This window comes from Scardinius erythrophthalmus, assembly GCF_964197995.2.
Source record: "Scardinius erythrophthalmus genome assembly, chromosome: 24".
NCBI lineage: Eukaryota > Metazoa > Chordata > Actinopteri > Cypriniformes > Leuciscidae > Scardinius > Scardinius erythrophthalmus.
The window spans coordinates 6,437,196-6,457,078 of NC_138244.1; the positions used below are offsets into that span (position 1 = coordinate 6,437,196).

At 39.3% G+C, this 19,883-nt stretch overlaps 1 protein-coding gene across 1 annotated transcript; it reads left to right on the top strand.

Annotated features, from left to right (window-relative positions):
- Positions 1-2,845: 2,845 nt before the first annotated feature.
- LOC308684244 (dynein intermediate chain 3, ciliary-like) lies at positions 2,846-15,898 on the top strand (the record flags this gene model as incomplete). The annotated part of the gene is made up of 12 exons (XM_081355360.1): positions 2,846-3,026; positions 4,902-4,942; positions 6,944-7,096; positions 7,462-7,592; positions 7,685-7,827; positions 7,907-8,020; positions 8,174-8,313; positions 8,468-8,590; positions 8,680-8,909; positions 10,472-10,607; positions 10,706-10,852; positions 15,530-15,898. The coding sequence occupies 12 exons, from the start codon at positions 2,846-2,848 to the stop codon at positions 15,896-15,898; spliced, it is 1,908 nt and encodes a 635-aa protein (XP_081211486.1).
- Positions 15,899-19,883: the final 3,985 nt, after the last annotated feature.

Genomic DNA, 19,883 nt, shown 5'->3' on the forward strand with positions numbered 1-19,883 from the left:
CATAGTGCGCTTCGGGTTTCGTGAACTTTGACTGATTCCCATCGCGCGCGAGCGAGTCTCGTGACGCTTTGCTTACCGTAGGGGTGTGTTCATTTGAACAAGGACTTGACACCAAAGGAACAGGATACTGCTCTTACTCATTCAGTGACTGCACAAGTATGCAGACATATGATCAGATGTTTGGACACAAGACAAGTTTTCTCTTGGCTTAGTGCAAACAGATTAAAATTAAGCGAGACAGCTAAGCTAAATGATCAAAATGAGCAGTTTTTGCATTTTGTGGAAGTACAAAGATTAATCTTTATCAACGTGTATCAAATTCATATGGAGTCAATGCATACTGTGACAATAGAAAGTCTTTATAGCAATTAGTTTGTTTAGCATGTTATGGCAGATAAAATGCAATGCTGTCAAATATATATTAAAAAGTGAAACCTGTTGCATTACAGAGGATGTTAGATCATCGAGATCTGTAGTATGAGCAAGATCAGGTAATACCAGTTCATCTTCTCTGTAGTTCTAGGAAAATACTGAAATAGCTGAAATGATTGAAGCATATAGGCTTTGGTCCTGTGGAAATCTGGAAACAATAACAATGCAGTTACCCTGAGGTTCAAAATTAAACTAAATGAGACTATTTAGGCAGCTTTTTTGAATCAAGGCACCTCCTGAGAAAACAATTTTTAGGGGTTGAAGTCAGTGGTGTAGTGGTAAAAAAAAGAGGTGGGTAAACTATAAATTCTAGTGGACCACGACGTGGTCACCCGGTAAGGTGGGCCACTGCCTACCGGTGTGTGTATCCTGATGACATCGCTATAGGCTATCATTTGATGGTACTACCAAGGGTATCACTGGTTGTTCCCTCATCAAAGGTCACACAATCACTATTCAATTCATACATTAATCTAAGTTCTTGTTAAAGAGACTCAAAAAGGAATATGGTTGAAATCTATAAAGTTTACTAAATGACAAAACAGAGAGAACAAAAATATTTAAGAGAGATCGAGAGGGAGGCTTATATCCAGGGCTTCCAATGCAATGCACTTGTGCATAACGATTAGGGATTTGGGATTATTTTCATAGTTGATTAATCTGTTGAATATTTCCTCGATTAATTGATTAGTTGTTTGGTCTATCAGAAAAATGTGGATCAGTGTTTCTTAAGCTAACTTACCTAACTGTTGTTACCTAACTTACCTATCTATGTGCTTTTTAGCCTAACGTTAGATTCGTGAAGTCCGTTCTATGAATTAATTTAAGATTAGTAACGAGCCGTTAACAAAATACAACGAATCTTGCATGATTACCATTGGCCACCTATATATGTCATATTTCTTATATTTCGTTTACTTTGTGATATAGACCTAAGGGTCTGAAATAATGAATGAATGAATATTCACGATAGTACAATATATTATGGGACATTACCCGTAGTCTTACAATAGCTCACATTATTCCTGTAAGGAGGCCAGCTAGCTACATCTCTCATTCAGATATTAGCCTACGTAGAGTTAGGAGATTGTGTGTACACTCACCTAAGGATTATTAGGAACACCATACTAATACTGTGTTTGACCCCCTTTCGCCTTCAGAACTGCCTTAATTCTACGTGGCATTGATTCAACAAGGTGCTGAAAGCATTCTTTAGAAATGTTGGCCCATATTGATAGGATAGCATCTTGCAGTTGATGGAGATGCACATCCAAGGCACGAAGCTCCCGTTCCACCACATCCCAAAGATGCTCTATTGGGTTGAGATCTGGTGACTGTGGGGGCCATTTTAGTACAGTGAACTCATTGTCATGTTCAAGAAACCAATTTGAAATGATTTGAGCTTTGTGACATGGTGCATTATCCTGCTGGAAGTAGCCATCAGAGGATGGGTACATGGTGGTCATAAAGGAATGGACATGGTCAGAAACAATGCTCAGGTAGGCCGTGGCATTTAAACGATGCCCAATTGGCACTAAGGGGCCTAAAGTGTGCCAAGAAAACATCCCCCACACCATTACACCACCACCACCACCAGCCTGCACAGTGGTAACAAGGCATGATGGATCCATGTTCTCATTCTGTTTACGCCAAATTCTGACTCTACCATCTGAATGTCTCAACAGAAATCGAGACTCATCAGACCAGGCAACATTTTTCCAGTCTTCAACTGTCCAATTTTGGTGAGCTTGTGCAAATTGTAGCCTCTTTTTCCTATTTGTAGTGGAGATGAGTGGTACCCGGTGGGGTCTTCTGCTGTTGTAGCCCATCCGCCTCAAGGTTGTGCGTGTTGTGGCTTCACAAATGCTTTGCTGCATACCTCGGTTGTAACGAGTGGTTATTTCAGTCAAAGTTGCTCTTCTATCAGCTTGAATCAGTCGGCCCATTCTCCTCTGACCTCTAGCATCAACAAGGCATTTTCGCCCACAGGACTGCCGCATACTGGATGTTTTTCCCTTTTCACACCATTCTTTGTAAACCCTAGAAATGGTTGTGCGTGAAAATCCCAGTAACTAAGCAGATTGTGAAATACTCAGACCGGCCCGTCTGGTACCAACAACCATGCCACGCTCAAAATTGCTTAAATCACCTTTCTTTCCCATTCTGACAATCAGTTTGGAGTTCAGGAGATTGTCTTGACCAGGACCACCCCCCTAAATGCATTGAAGCTTAATGAGAAATTGAACAGGTGTTCCTAATAATCCTTTAGGAGAGTGTATAGCCTACTGTCTCGTTTTTAATGCATCTCTCTTTTTCACACTGTTCTTAGTATGAGTGCATCATAAATTAATTCTCATGATCTATTTTAAGTATGTAAAAATGTTTATGGTTATATTATTTCCATAGATCATCGATGAGCGTCAGTGTTGCAGTGGACAACTGTGAGGAGGATCACAGCCACATGCCCCAGACCTGTGATGCAGACACGCAATGGGAGGATCCATCTGTCTCTGACCACAACTACGCTCCAAAATCTCAACTCAACCTGAAGCATCCTACATCTGAAATGGGAACACAATGCGTTGAGCGCCATAGTACATAACTGCTGAGAAAGACCACCTTTGTCAGCTCTACACAGGGTCGACATTGATGCATTCCATTCAGTTGCCGAGCACCGTACCAGTTCACACACACCAACAGCTTTCAGCTACACACTCGGGATCAGCTCCTGATGAAGCTGCGTCTTAATTTATTGCAGGGTGATCTTGCTGAAAGGTTTGGTGTTTCTCAGTCCATTGTAAGCAAGGTGATTTCGCGTTGGCTTGACATCATGGAGAAGTGTTTCAGCGACCAATTTCCAAACAACATGTAGGGCTACACAATATATCAAAATATCGCAAATGTATATATCGCAATATGCATAACTTTTGGATTCATACAGTAAAAACTAAGCAGTGTTTTATTTTTACATTTGATTATTCAGTTTCTGTTGTTAAATAGACCTAATGTAGGATAACCTGAACCCCGTGGTTTACACTGATGTTAAAATAACACTTCTTATGCTACAGTAAAACACTGATGTTCACTTTCACAAGTTGAAGGGATGTTTTCTTGTCACAAAAAGAATGTGAAACACGTATGTAGGTTATAATTTTAAATCTAATTTAAGTTAATTTTATATACTTTAAGCATTATCGAATATCGCATTGTTTAATGAGTTATCGCATATCACATTTTTCTTCAATATCGTGCACTTAATAACTTCGTCCAGGCGATGAAGTAATGGCAGACAGAGGCTTCACCATTACCGATCTCCTCTATGAAAGGAAGGTGAAACTTGTCCTTCTTGTGAATCTTGTAGAACAGATTTTACCTGTTATGAATAGTTATTTTTATAAACCTTTACAATGTGCCCAGATGTTCCCTGTTATGAATAGTTATTTTTATAAACCTTTACAATGTGACCAGATGTAAACCATATAATGTGCGCTGTAGATTCCCCTTAAAACTTAAATGAATTAAGTCTTCTAGTTAGAAGGAATAAGTAACGTCAAGTTTGCAAATGAATACCATCTTGGTTTATTACTTATGAAATTTAAATGGTGAAATGTGTCTACATGAAGGTCAGTAGAAGGTGTCTCTAGCTTCCTGAAAACATCAAACACTTCTTACAACTTATTTAATCATTTCATATTTAACCAATTACCTAATCTCCTATCCTTAACCCTAAATATTCTCATTCCTTCTTATTTACAAATAATTTTTCATTGCTGCTCCTTCAACTCCTGACGACAGACGAAGTAGTTAAATATCCCTCCCCATAGGTTACCTCTGGCCACGTTAACACTGACGATGGATGAGACAATGTGAGACCAAACTGATCGTCGTACGAAGTTTTCTCCGTGCTCTCAATTTAAAACATTTACGGTATTAACGTTATTTGTCATTTTGCCAAAGTTTTGGCTAACTATAAACAATCTTCTAACTACTGAACTAGCTACCGGATGTGCCGTGTCAGTTTAGCGGAAGTCGGATGACAAAATGCGGAAGCGCGAAGTATTAAAAGCGTTTATATAACGTTACTGTCTATGATTAAAAGTGGGTGGGGCGGAATAAGGTGAATAATAAAGTGATTTTGTATGATTTGTAACCGTTTATATACAGTCTATGTTTGTAACTAGGCACTAAAGCGATTACCCATAAAACGTGCTTTGAACCAGAGCCATAGACAAAGGGTTGCTAGGTAACGTAAACAGTGTTAGTAAACAGACTGCCGAGTTCGCGCCAGACGAAGTTCGTTATTATAAAAATTTCAATATACATCTAGATTCGTGGAGTTAACATGTCAGCCTCAGTAATAACAGTTGTCGTCGAGAGTTCACAAGGTGAGAATTAAAAATATCTGAAAATAATGTATAATAAATTAACATTAGAGCTTTTTTAATAACTTCGAAATTTGTCGCATGCAGTTGAGAGTTGTGAGATGAGCAGAGCAGACCTTCGTGAAACGGTAAGAAATTTGTTATATTTTTGTATAGAAACGTTTGTGTGTCTGTCTGTCTGTCTGTCTGTTATTCGCATATTTCGCGAACCGTTAGCTAGTCCGATGGATTTCAAACTCGACAGGTGTCTTGCTACAGGCACGAGTAAGTTAAGGCTAACGTTACGTTCACACACACTGCAGGCTGTATCTGATCTTTTCATGACAGTCTGAACGACACAGATCCGATCTTTTCAAATGCGACCCAGGCCACTTGGGTAACCTATGTGGTCCAAATCCGATACGTATCCGATCTACCGGAGTAAAGATAGTTTTGCGGTTTGATATTCTGTATTCTTTTGGCTATTGTCCCGCCGTGCGGTGTCGTAGACATGCAAATAATATCTCTTTTTTTATTCATAATTTGTGAATTCGTGTGACGCGGTCCTCCGGTCCGAATTACGTGTATTTTTTTATACTGACTTTTATTTTTTAATTGCCTATAGCTCCAAAAGTCGGTCACTTAGAAGACTGAACCCAGCTTCATCTTGACCTGCTTGATTTGTGAATTTTTTCACAGCAAAGCTCATGTCCATAAACCGTTTGGTGAGTCCGCTAGACAGGAAAGTATCCGTTCTTCACGTTTAATATCAATTTAACGTTATAATAAACTCACAGACCGCTGGATTACAAAAACACTTGTTTTATATTAAGCTTGATTTGTGAAAACTTTCACAGTTCAGTTTGGGTCAGTTAACCCTTCCCTGAGTGTTTAAATTAAACATTTTGATTTGTGAAAGGTTCCACGGTGCAGTTTGGGCCAGTTAACCCTTCCCTGAGTGTTTAAAATAACCAGTCTGATTTGTGAAAGGTTCCACAGTTCAGTTTGGGCCAGTTAACCCTTCCCTGAGTGTTTAAAATAACCAGTCTGATTTGTGAAAACTTTCACAGTTCAGTTTGGGCCAGTTAACCCTTCCCTGAGTGTTTAAATGTACCATTCTACATATAGTACCGATAGATAGATATGAAAAGATAGATAGATAGATAGAAAGAAATTAAAATTAGAAAGAAAGAAAGAAAGAAAGAAAGGGATAGATAGATAGATAGATAGATAGATAGATAGATAGATAGATAGATAGAAAGAAATTAAAATTAGAAAGAAAGAAAGAAAGAAAGAAAGAAAGAAAGAAAGAAAGGGATAGATAGATAGATAGATAGATAGAAAGAAATTAAAATTAGAAAGAAAGAAAGAAAGAAAGGGATAGATAGATAGATAGATATGAAAAAAGAATTATTAGATGAAAGAAATATATTAAAATTAGAAAGAAAGAAAGAAAGAAAGAAAGAAAGAAAGAAAGGGATAGATAGATGGATAGATAGATAGATAGAAATTAAAATTTGATAGAAAGAAAGAAAGGGATAGATAGATAGATATGAAAAAAGAAGAAAAAGATAGATAGATAGATAGATAGATAGATATGAAAAAAGAATTATTAGATGAAAGAAAGAAAGATATTAAAATTAGATAGATTAGATAGATAGATAGATAGATCTGGCCAACTCAAGTGCTCTGAAAGCGCGTTCAAACCAACAATTACTAAAAACACACACAAAAACGGATTTTGCACGGGCATTCTGCACTAGTAATTTCAATTTGTGCTGGTTAATTATGAACAATAGGTAAAATTGGGGGGCTCCTCCCCTAACCGCATGTGAACCCTGCAACAATGATGTGATTAGTCAACTTGTTTTGTCTTTTACTACAAAATTATTCTCTTAATCATAACTAAACATGATAAATTTGCTAAATGGCTTTAAAAAAATCGTATTAATTTTTTCAGACTATATTTTCTTGCCCCTTTTCCTTTTTTAAAGCATAAACTACTACATGGAAAATCTAATTACCAATGCTATACAAAAATGAACTTAATTCAAGATATATTTCCATCTTTTTTTATTATTTTTATTAATATTTTATCCAGGATATTAGGACATGGTGGAGATATGAAAATGTCTGTTTGTACTGTTTAGGTGAATGCAGAGACAGTGTCATGTGGAATGAACCACACAGAGGGGGGGTGGCCGAAAGCCATTAATGCAGACGACACTGAGACAACTGCCCGCTACAGGAATAAAGTGCAGAAGGACGAGTGCTATCAGGACACGGTCATGAAAGTGGCTACTGTGAGTGCCAACACCATTTGTAGGATTCTTTTATACTTTTAGGTGCTTTTGCCTTTTGAAGCTTGAAAGCTGTAGTCTCCATTCATTGCAATTGCATTAGGCATTGACAGTGCAATTACAATCTTCAAGACTTCTTTTGAGTTGAATGGAAGAAAGAAAGTCACAAGTCCTTTAAGACAGCAGGGAGATAATTAATTGAATTTGGTTCCAGATTTTATCTCCATTTTTCTCAGGACTGCTCTTTAACTCTCACAGAGGCAGTAGGTACCCATAGGGTGATTATGTGATTGTAGTTCTGATTGTAATTGATTGTAATGAAGTGATTGTAATTCTGAGTCGGAGTGTTGTCTTCCTGTCCGCTGCAGGTCGTGGAAGACCATCTCAAGCAGAGCCACGCTGACACATACTCAGAAAACTATGAAGCTAAGAGGGTGGAGCAGAAAACGCAGCCGAGCCATCAGCGAGAGCCATCAGCGAGAACAATCAGTGTGTTCAGGTGAGCACACCTTGTTTAGTCATAGGTATGTAGACGCAGTATGTCATTTCTGTCCCACTAATGTAACCAAAATGCTTTGTGATTTTCTCTAGAGACCCGAATAAAGATAAGCGCGCAGCCACCAGTTTGTCCTGGCATCCGCTGGATAATAATAAACTAGCTGTTGCCTACTCTTGCCTGGAATTTCAGAGAGCACCTGAAAATATGAGCTTTGACTCATATATATGGAACACTGGTATGTCATGCACATATATATTATTCTGGCACACATGCCACTTTTGGTAATCATTTTGTTTATTTATTCCCAACTGCAGAAATAAGCAATACACCGGAGATGACTCTGAAACCTGTATCTCCACTTGTTTGTCTGGAGTACAGCCCCAGAGATGTTTACAGCCTTGTCGGGGGAGGCTACAATGGACAAATCGGTCTGTTTTTATTATGAATGGTTATATAAGGCTTCTTTAGTCCATCTGATCTGACACACTCAAACTCAGAGTTGCAGTCATTCCAGTCTACTGTTTATGTGCCATTTAGATGTCTTTACTGTCCTCTAGTCTGAAAGTTTGCCCTATTTCCAGGCTATTGGGACACACGGAGCGGCAGCCGGCCAGTACAGATGTCCGCCGTCGAGCATAGCCATAGAGGTCCTGTCTACAAGGCCATCTGGATGCCGTCACTGACGTGCAATGAGCTTTTCACGGCTTCTTCGGATGGCCAGGTCTGTGTACAGTCTACAAACAGTTAAATAAACCAATAATATTTCACAGCAGCACCTTTTTGAACTGGACACTGGACAGCTATAACAAACCCTTCAAATTAGTCATGTAATGTACTGTAAACTCAAATCTGTAAACTCATCTGTATGACACCAGGTGCTGTTCTGGGACATTAGAAAGATGAGTGAGCCCAGCACGCGGGTCGTGCTGGACCCCAGTCAGAAGGGAGACCTCGACGTTGCCTTTGGTGCCACCTCAATGGAGTTTGAGAAGACTATGGTAAGAGCAGTTCTCATTTTGTGTGGCCTGTTCCCTTGTGGAAACTCATGTTAAAAACGTAAATGTTGTTTTTTTCCTTTTGATTACAGAAGGCCAAGTTTATGGTGGGCACAGAGCAGGGGGTTGTGGTCTCATGCAGAAACCCCAATTTAAAGCAAACCTCAAGTGAGTCGATTATTGGCACATACCACGGACACCTTGGCCCCATTTACGCCTTGCAGAGAAACCCCTTCTTTCCGAAGAACTTCTTGACCGTGGGGGATTGCACTGCCCGCATCTGGTCAGAGGACATCAATGAGACCTCCATCATGACCACCAAGTAAGAACATCTGTTTTGTTGTTATGAAATACTGGCATTTATACCATTTTATATTTTACTATGTGTGATGTAAATTTAGATCAACTATACTTTAGGGCTGGACCCGAATATTCGAATATTGGTTCGGTGGGTTGGTATTCGATGTGAAAATTTGACATTCGAATATTTGTTTTTTGCACACCTGCATCCCCCTCGAAACGGTTCTCATTCACGCTTGAATATGTTCAACACTATAAAATCTGACGAAATACAATACTTTTTTTTTTTTTTACAATTATCTTATATAGCCTAGCCATTTTTAATAGGATGGACAGTTGAAGGAACCCAACCTCGTTATACTTAATAAATATATTTGCTTCTTCTTGGCCTGTGTGTGTGTGGACAGAAGTGCATGAGAACAGCGGATTGTGTGTGTGGACAGAAGTGCATGCCTGAGCTTGTGTTTCGGGTTAAGCTGCGTTGCTTTGACATTGCGGAAAATAGAATAATAGAAACAAAATGTATTAGCCTTTTTACCCGTTATTATCAATATAAATTAATCTTGTTTTTAATTTAACTTAATTTCGGTTTTCTTTATTTAAATTTAGTTTTTTTCTTTATTTAAATTTCGGTTTTCTTTATTTAAATCTACCCTTTACTGTGTCAGTAATTTGTTAGTCAGAAAAATATTAGACTACCTTAAAAGTATTGCTTAAGTTAACAGACCTGTGTGTGTGCGTTTTATATCACTAGTGCAGTGTCCGTTCTCAGAGCATAAGCCCTGCCCGCGTGAGGCGCGCCGCTGTTCTGTAGTTTACTAAAAGTTGATTAATTCTGAACGTGTCGCGTCTCTATCTATATTGCACCAAATGCGACACTGCACTCCCTTGTGAAGTCGATTGGGTTCTCGAAATAATCAAAATGCACATAGAGATTTCCTGCCTTTATTAGAGAGAAGAATATGTTCAGCCCCCTCTCTCCGAAGCTTCCAATATTCCATGTTCATTACTACCGACGCTTCGAAGCTCAAAAAATGGTATTCGGACCAGCCCTACTATACTTTAAGTTATTGGTTCTCAATCAGGGAGGATGATTTAAATTTAAATTTGAATTGATTTAAAAAAAAAGTATTTAAATTAATAAATTATTATTATTTTCTGAATCTAGAATAATTTAACTAATTTTAAAAAGCTCAAATGCATAAAATCAACATGTAAAAAACAATATTTTTATTGATTGTTCTCAGTGTTTATTGATTGTTTGAAATAACATTTGTTTTTATTAAAGAATGAACAGATCCTGTATTACAGAGATTTCCTATCTTAATTATTGACTTAATATTTAAAAATATATATATATTTCCTAAATGAAATGGAAATGTTACAATGGTTACTGGTATATAGAACATAACTTCTGGAATTACAGAATTAATTATGGTTCATATATTAAAGTAATTAAACAAATTGATTTAATATATCAATAAAAATGTCTGTTAAGTCAAAAAGGTTGAAAACCGCTGCTTTTAGTAGTTGTTTGGTGCATTTACCTTCAAAAGAGCCCATATTTCTGATCTGTTTCTACAGAAATCACATGACTCATCTGTCAGATGGCTGTTGGAGTCCAGTCAGACCCTCTGTCTTCTTTACGGTGAAGATGGATGGGACCTTGGATGTATGGGACCTACTATTTAATCAGAAGGACCCTACTCTCAGTTTCAAAGTCAGTCCTAAATATCTCCTCTTCATACTGAGAATGTCTCCCACTTAAATGTCTAATTATTATTTGTGTATACTGTTTGTGTTTTTTCCTCCTCACAGGTTTGTGACGAAGCTTTGAACAGCATCCATGTACAAAAGGAAGACAGTTTGGTGTGCTGTGGATCTCAGCTGGGAACCGTCAGTCTGCTGAGGATGTCGCCATGCCTGTTCAGACTGAAGAACAATGAGAAGGACTTGGTCTCAGAGGTGGGACACTAATACACCTTCCTTCACATGTGCAAACACATTCACTCTTTAATATTCATACTGACATGAAATTAGAGTAAATGATGACAGGATATTTATTTATGAATGAAATATTCCTTTAAAAGATTCTAAAACACGAAATAGCTTTTAGTGGTGTAGATGTACACTGAACTGTTGGAGTGGATTTTTGCTTCATTGCAGATGTTCGAACGTGAGACCCGGAAAGGGAAGGTTCTGAAATCTCAGTACAAAGATGAGAATTAAATGAAAGCTGCTTCAAAGAGGATAAGGGGGCGGAAGAAGACATAGAGGAACTGCTGGCCCGTACAGAGATGGAGTTTTTTGCCTCGTCTGAAAGGCAAAGGGGGAGGTGTTGCTGTAATTTATAGTAATATCTTCAGAATTACTGAGAAGTCTTGTTTTAAATATAATTCTTTTGAAGTGTTGGTGCTAAATGTAGCAATATATAGAGTAAATGATAAATCACGTTTAACATTTGTGCTGGCTACTGTATACAGGCCACCAGGGCACCATACAGACTTTATCAAAGAATTTGCTGATTTTCTATCAGAGTTAGTTCTGGCTGCAGATAAAGTACTAATTGTTGGCGATTTTAATATACAGATGGTAACCAACCAGAATGCCTATTACCGCCACGCCAGCCGCTGCGGCAAAACTACCGCGGCAAAAATAAACCAGTCGCATTTCAAAGTCATTCGCGAAATGGCCGCCAAGTGGCGCAAAGGGATATTGTGCAAAACAGCAGCGGGGTTGTAAGTGGGGTTAATGTCAATCAGTTCCTGATCAGTTTCGTCATCTCAGCATCCCAGATAGCTTAGAAGAACTCGATATTGCGACAGAAACTTTTAACTCTGTTTTCCAGCACTTTAGACACAGTTGCGCTTAAAGAAGATTAAAGAAAATAGTCCAACGCCGTGGTACAACGAGCACACTCGGGCCCTTAAGAGAGCAGCCAGAAAAATGGAGCGTTGCTGGAAGAAAACAAAACTATAGAGGTATTTCGCGTTTCATGGAAAGAGAGCTCGATTGCATACAGAGAGGCTTTAAAAGCTGCTAGATCTGTTTATTTTTCAACCCTATTAGAAGAAAATAAACATAATCCTAGGTATTTATTTAAACAGTGGCTAAACTAACGAAAAATAAATCTTCAAGCCCAGACGTGTCCAAGCAGCACAGCAGTAATGACTTTATGAACTTCTTCACTTATAAGATTGATAATATCAGGGAGAAAATTATAACTATGCAACCGTCTACTACAGTATCGCATCAGGCAGTGCATTGTAGTCTCCTTGAAGAAAAATTTGATTCATTTATTGCTATAGGAGAGGAAGAATTTACTAAACTCGTTAAATCATCTAAACCGACAACATGTATGTTAGACCCTATACCGACTAAGCTACTGAAAGAGATGCTCCCAGAGGTCACAGATCCTCTTCTTAATATCATTAATTCATCTTTGTCACTAGGATATGTACCAACAACTTTTAAGCTGGCTATGATTAAACCGCTTGGTAAAAAAACGCAACTTGATCCTACAGAATTAGTCAATTACAGGCCGATCTCGAATCTACCTTTTCTGTCAAAGATACTAGAAAAGGCAGTATCCTGACAACTGTGTTCCTTTCTTGAAAGAAATTATATCTGCGAGGACTTCCAGTCAGGATTTAGACCATACCATAGTACCGAGACAGCTCTCATTAGAGTTACAAATGATTTGCTCTTATCATCCGATCGTGGTTGTATCTCTCTATTAGTGTTACTCGATCTTAGTGCTGCATTTGACACCACTGACCACAACATTCTTTTAAATAGACTCGAAAATTATGTTGGCATTAGTGGAATTGCACTAGCATGGTTTAAATCATACTTATCTGACCGTTATCAGTTTGTAGCAGTAAATGAAGAGATGTCTCATCGATCACAAGTTCAGTATGGCGTACCACAAGGCTCAGTACTAGGACCGCTGCTGTTCACTCTGTACATGCTACCATTAGGAGATATCATTAGGGAGCATGGTGTTAGCTTTTCACTGTTATGCTGATTATACTCAGCTCTATATTTCTTCACACCCAGGCGAAACTTACCAATTCACAAAATTAACGTAATGCATAGATGATATAAAAAACTGGATGACTTGTAATTTCCTACTACTTAACTCTGAAAAAACAGAGATTCTAATTATTGGACAAAAAACGTCCTCACGTAATAATCTAGAATACTGTCTAACACTTGATGGCTGCTCTGTTAAGTCTTCGTCGTCGGTTAGGAACCTGGGTGTGCTCTTTGATACCAATCTTTCATTTGAAAGTCACGTGTCTAGTATCTGTAAAACCGCATTTTTCCATCTTAAAAATATATCTAAATTACGCCATATACTCTCATTGACAAATGCGGAACAATTAGTTAATGCGTTCATGACCTCAAGGCTAGATTATTGTAATGCTCGACCGGGTGGTTGTCCTGCACGCTTAATAAACAAATTACAGCTGGTCCAAAACGCAGCAGCTCGAGTCCTTACCAGAACCAGGAAGTATGACCATATTAGCCTGGTTCTGTCAACACTGCATTGGCTCCCTATTAAACATCATATACATTTTAAAATATTGCTGATTACTTACAAAGCACTAAATGGTTTAGCTCCGCAGTGCTTGAGCGAGCTCTTAACACATTATAGTCCTTCACGTCTATTGTGATCTCAAAATTCCGGCCAGTTGATAAAACCTGAATTTTTGTTGTTTAGCACCAAAACTTTGGAACAGTCTTCCTAACATTGTCCGGGAAGCAGACACACTCTGTCAGTTCAAAGCTAGACTAAAAACACATCTCTTTGACCTAGCATACACATAACACATTATAGACTTCTATAATTCAATGTTAGGCTGCATAGATTAGGCCAGCTGGAACCGGGAACACTTCCCTTAAATCCTGATGTACTCGTTACATCATAAGAAGAATGGCATCTACGCTAATATTAGTCTCTCTGTTTATACCGAGGTTTACCGCAGTCCGTCGGATCCAGGCCGTATCCAGATCTGATGAAGGACCTGCGCCTGGACGGGACGACAACGCAGTCCTGAAGTGTCAACCAGTCTCTCCGTTTCCTGAGGTGAGGTGGACCCCGGCCGTATCCAGATTATAGAGACACCAGCCACCATAGTCACATGTTTGCCGGGAGCCAGAGCGCCTGACATCAAAGCAAATTTAAAAGTGCTGGCTAATGCTAATCGTAAATTCTCTAAAATTATTATTCACGTCAGCACTAATGATGTTAGAGAGGTGTGTGAACTTGCAAGTACGATGTCAGGCACTGTAATTTGCTCTGGCTCCCTTCCTGTTCGCAGGAGTGATGAGATAGTTAGTAGATTGTCCTCACTCAATGGCTGGCTGTCGAGATGGTGTCCGCAAAATAATATAGAATTCATAGACAATTGGAAAAGTTTTTGGGGCAGACCTGACCTGTTGAAAAGAGATGGTATTCATCCCTCCTGGGATGGTGCTGCATAGTCTTAGAGCTCAAACATGACAATCTGGGGCTCAGGTCAGGAAGCAGACAGACTGGCTTAACACAAACTACACCTAAAAAGAACTTACACAATGCAAACAAATGTTACCATTATTTATTCTTTTGAGCATGTGCAGATTCTTTTATTTATTTATTTAGTTATATAGCCTTGTAGCGTTATGGGGGGGAAATCTGCGTGCATATGGTGACGCAAAAGTGTGTGAAATTTGATGTAGTATGCACTCCAGGCGGCTAGGTGGCAATGTGAAGCACTGCCACACAACAACACCAAGTCCGCGCGCCTGCGTACAACCTTCACTGTCTAGCAGACTTTTGCGTTTTTACCCTTTATACGGGAACGCGACAGTGGAGCGTTTTTAAGATTTCCACTCTGGAGGGTGGTTTCACTTTTTTGCATTTTAAGCCCCAAAACCGCCGTCGCCATCTAAACGAAAGACACATCTGATAAAATATTTTTACGTTTTCACCCGCGAGTGTTCTCGTGTAAACAGGGCCTCAGTTCAGCAATACAAGAATGAAACACAAATGTGTTGTTTATCTAAACACATTTTTGCTTATTAGTAATTGGAACATCAAAGGTCAACAGCGAAGCCATTGCTTAATGAAGTGAGATTAAATACATAAAGTATTTGTTTTATTTAATATATTACCATATTCTGAGTTTTTACTGTTTTATTCATTTTGAGGAATGCTGAATATGTTTTTGTGCAAGTGAGTAGCAATAACCATCATGTTCACACACAAACGCCTCTGCACTTACTGCCGATCTCTCCCAGCATAAAAAGAGTGACTCGGATATTTTGTTGTAAATTTGAAAGTAATGTAACTGTCAAGTCACTCGTCACTTGAAGAAAGTAATCTGATAAAGTAATGCAATACCCCGAACACTGCTTGTGAATGTTCTCTGAACGCGCTGAAATAATTAGTAACATTCAAGAAATGTTAGACGATTGTCCAACTAAAACAATTCATTAAAGAAAAAAACACTCCATGAATGATGTATAAATAATGTTTTTGTGTGAATGTTTTGAGAACATGATTAAAGGCCAGATAGATTTGAACAAACTTTCTATTAATGTTTCTAGAAGAACGTTTGTTCGTAACTTTGAGGTTCTGAGAACATTCCCTGTCAGCTGGGAATTACCTTAAAGCACGAGGTGACTGACGTTTCCCGCTTCATTAGGTGTCAGGATCATGAGATGAAGAAAGAGCAGAAGAGGCAGGAGATCAGGAGGGAGGCTGAAGAAATCAGAGATCTTGATCTGAGGGAACAGGCCATGAGAGAGCGCAAGAAACAAGAAGAGAAGAAGAGATCGACGAATGCTTTTCGGGTAAAGCGGTTGTTGGACAACATCCACACTGTGAAAGCAGACTGGATCAGATGCGGTTTAGAAATCCCTTCTTCTGTCTTCCATCAGGACCTTCAGAGCGCTGAAGAAAGCAGCGGAGGCTCGGAGGAAGGAGGAAGAGGAGGAGAGAAGAAAGCAGATCGCCAGCCATGAAGAAGAACAGAAGAGAATGAGTAAAGGAAAAGCAGGAGGGAATACTCAGGTATTCTACATCAGACAAATGCGTCCTGTGGCGGAGATTACAGGATTCTCATTAGTGCCAGAAATTAACTTCTTTATTTTGCTTCCTACAGTTGATTTCAGGAGCATGTTCTTACATGTATGAGGGCTAACACGTATAAAACACACAACATGGTTATTATTTATGTTAAACACTTCCAACCCATACTAAACTTGATGTATTAAATGCTAGACAACAGAACTTTGGGCGCATTTTAGGCATTTTGTTACTATAAAACTGTGAATCTCTAGAGATCATGGGCTGTTATTTTAGTATTATTTATAGTATACAGTATTTAGAAATGTTTTTGAATTACCTTTTATTTTTATAGTTTCAGTTTAAGGTTTAGGAATTGTGAGTATGTGCTTTTGTCATTTTTTTTTTTATTCGTTTTTTATTTTATTTCTTTTGAGCTTTATTTTATATTTATTTCTGTTTTAGTTTTAGTAATTTTAATACTTCAACTTACAAATTGAAATGTTATTTCAGTTAGTAGCCAAGGCAACATTTCTAAGTTTAAGTTTAAGTCTCTCATCTAATGTCTCATCTAATATATATATATTTTTTAGCTTCATAACACTGTAAACCCTAACGCTCAAAATAATTCATTGTTTTGAGTATGGCCAACTCAAATTATACAAATTAGTTCCATCAAATTAACAAAAGGTACTTAAAATTTTATGAGTATTTAAAACTTTCTTTTTTCTTTTGAGTTCACAAAACTGACACATTTTAAGTAAGTTGAATTGTTCGGTGTTTTGAGTTCTATGAACTTGTTTCTTTTCATTTTGACAAACTTAAATTTAACTGAAACTAGTCTGGGATTTTTATTTCCCAGCATGCTTTGCTATGACACTCAAAAGGGAGAGTAAATGCTAAAATGTTTTTTTGTGGGAGATTAAATATTTAAGTGGGAGATTTAGTAGTGGTTAATGTTTTGTTATGCTAGTTTAGAAGAGTTTCTGTAATGTTGGGTTTTTAGGGAGTTATCATCATGGCTGGTGACGAGTGGAGCATGAGTTTGGTTTGAGAACAGTGTGTGTTAAATGTTTTAAGTTGCTGTACTCATTCCGCAAGTGCTATGATATGCTGATGCTGTCAAAGCATTGTGTCACCAATTAGCAAGGTAGCACTTATTGAATTAGCTGGTTAAATCTAGCCAAGTTTCCACTACTAAAAATGTTGAAGTTGAGATTAGATGGTAATTTTAGGTTGTGTATGAATTATCTTACTCAAATATTTCAAGTTAAGAGCAATTCAAATGTATGATTACAAAAAAATCTGCAAGCTCTGCTTACTTAAACATTCAATTTCTTAACTTAAACAGTTTGATGTAACTGATTACCTCAAATTATTTGAGTTTTGCCAACAGAGAATCCAAGGTAAATGACCTATTCCTAATGTTTTATACATGTAAACATGTTTAAATCTGCGCTCCGCGTCGTGCCTAACATTGCTCCTCAGCCGCTCCACTGTAACACACGGCTGTGCTGGGCCTTATGGCTTAATTTTACCACAGTGATGCTGGGTTTGAGCATCACATTGTTTATAGATATATATATATTTTGAAATGCCTTTATTGAATTAAACATTTTTTTCAACTCTATATCAGAGGCGAGAGCTGCAACGAAAGGCAGAGGAAGAAAAACAGAAATCTCTGGAGACGCTGAATGCACGCGGAAAAGCAACAACTTCAAGCTCAAAAAGCTAAAGAAGAAAGAACAGCACTCCAAGACAGCTACATACAAGAAAGGGTGGGTATTATTTTAATATGTTTTATTTTATGCATTAAACTCATAATTTCTCTCTAATGCAACACTGGTTTTGTAAAGGCTGAAAAAACGTGCAATGGATCTCCGTACGAGAAAAGAACAGAAAGACTTTGTGGCGAAGAACATCGCTCTCTTTGTTGAGGAGGAAAACCAGTTCCAGAAATACGCCAAACAAGTCATCGAAGCAGCGGAGAAGGCGGACAGAGACGTCTCCCCTCTCCTGAAGTACAAGTGGTCAGTGCGCGGAAACGGCGGGAGCGCGCAAGTATTTTTTTTTCTTAATATCCAGTTCTCCTGTTGTTCACTTTACTATTTGACTCAAGGTAAGGCTATTTTGGATTCTCTGCTTATTTTTAATTTTTACCTTCACACAAATCTGTATTTTATTTAGACGCGTTCCTACTTTAAATTACTGCCGCGTCTGAAAAGTATTGCACTTTAAATTTTATTGCACTTACGCCCGATTTAGACTCCTAAAATCTTGTTGTGTCGTGGACAAGAAACATGTCAGACTACACGTTGCTTTCCGACCAGTCATCGCGTGCCGTCTCACACACACATTCACTTGCACACACACACACGCACTCACTCACTCACTCACTCACACGCACACACACACACACACTCTCTCTAGCTCACTCCCTCACACAAACGCACTCACTCACTCACGCTCACTCACTCACTCACACACACACATGCTCACTCACGCTCACTCACTCACTCTCTCACACACACACACACACACACACACACACTTACTCTCGCTCACTCACTCACTCTCTCGCACACACACACACTTACTCTCGCTCACTCATTCACTCTCTCCCACACACACACACACACACACTCACTCTCTCTCAATCACTCACTCTCTCGCACATACACACACCCACTCTCGCTCACTCACTCACTCTCTCGCACACACACACACTCACTCTCGCTCAATCACTCACTCTCTCGCACACACACACACACTCACTCTCGCTCAATCACTCACTCTCTCGCACACACACACACTTACTCTCGCTCAATCACTCACTCTCTCGCACACACACACCCACTCTCGCTCACTCACTCACTCACTCTCTCGCACACAGACACACTTACTCTCGCTCAATCACTCACTCTCTCGCACACACACACTCACTCTCGCTCACTGACTCGCTCGCACACACACACACTCACTCTCGCTCACTCACTGTGTGTGTGCGAGAGAGTGAGTGAGTGTGTGTGTGTGAGTGAATGAGTGTGTGTGTGTGTGTTTGTGTGTGTGTGTGTGTGTGTGAGTGAATGAGTGAGCGAGAGTAGGTGTGTGTGTGTGTGTGTGTGCGAGAGAGTGAGTGATTGAGCGAGAGTGAGTGTGTGTGTGTGTGTGCGAGTGAGTGAGCGAGAGTAAGTGTGTGTGTGTGTGTGAGTGAATGAGTGAGCGAGAGTGGGTGTGTGTGTGTGCGAGAGAGTGAGTCATTGAGTGAGAGTAAGTGTGTGTGTGTGTGTGTGTGTGTGTGTGTGTGTGCGAGAGAGTGAGTGAGCGAGAGTAAGTGTGTGTGTGTGCGAGAGAGTGAGTGAGTGTGTGTGTGTGTGAGAGAGTGAGTTAGCGTGAGTGAGTGAGTGAGTGAGTGACTGCGTTTGTGTGAGGGAGTGAGCTAGAGAGAGAGAGTGTGTGTGTGTGTGTGTGTGTGTGTGTGTGTGTGTGTGTGTGTGTGTGAGTGAGTGAGTGAGTGAGCGAGAGTGGGTGTGTGTGTGCGAGAGAGTGAGTGATTGAGCGAGAGTAAGTGTGTGTGTGTGCGAGAGAGTGAGTGATTGAGCGAGAGTAAGTGTGTGTGTGTGTGCGAATGAGTGAGTGAGTGAGCGAGAGTGAGTGTGTGTGTGTGTGTGTGCGAGTCAGTGAGCGAGAGTGAGTGTGTGTGCGCAAGAGAGTGAGTGATTGAGCGAGAGTAAGTGTGTGTGTGTGCGAGAGAGTGAGTGAGTGAGCGAGAGTGGGTGTGTGTGTGCGAGAGAGTGAGTGATTGAGCGAGAGTAAGTGTGTGTGTGTGCGAGAGAGTGAGTGATTGAGCGAGAGTGAGTGTGTGTGTGTGCAAGAGAGTGAGTGATTGAGCGAGAGTGAGTGTGTGTGTGTGCGAGAGAGTAAGTGAGTGAGCGAGAGTGG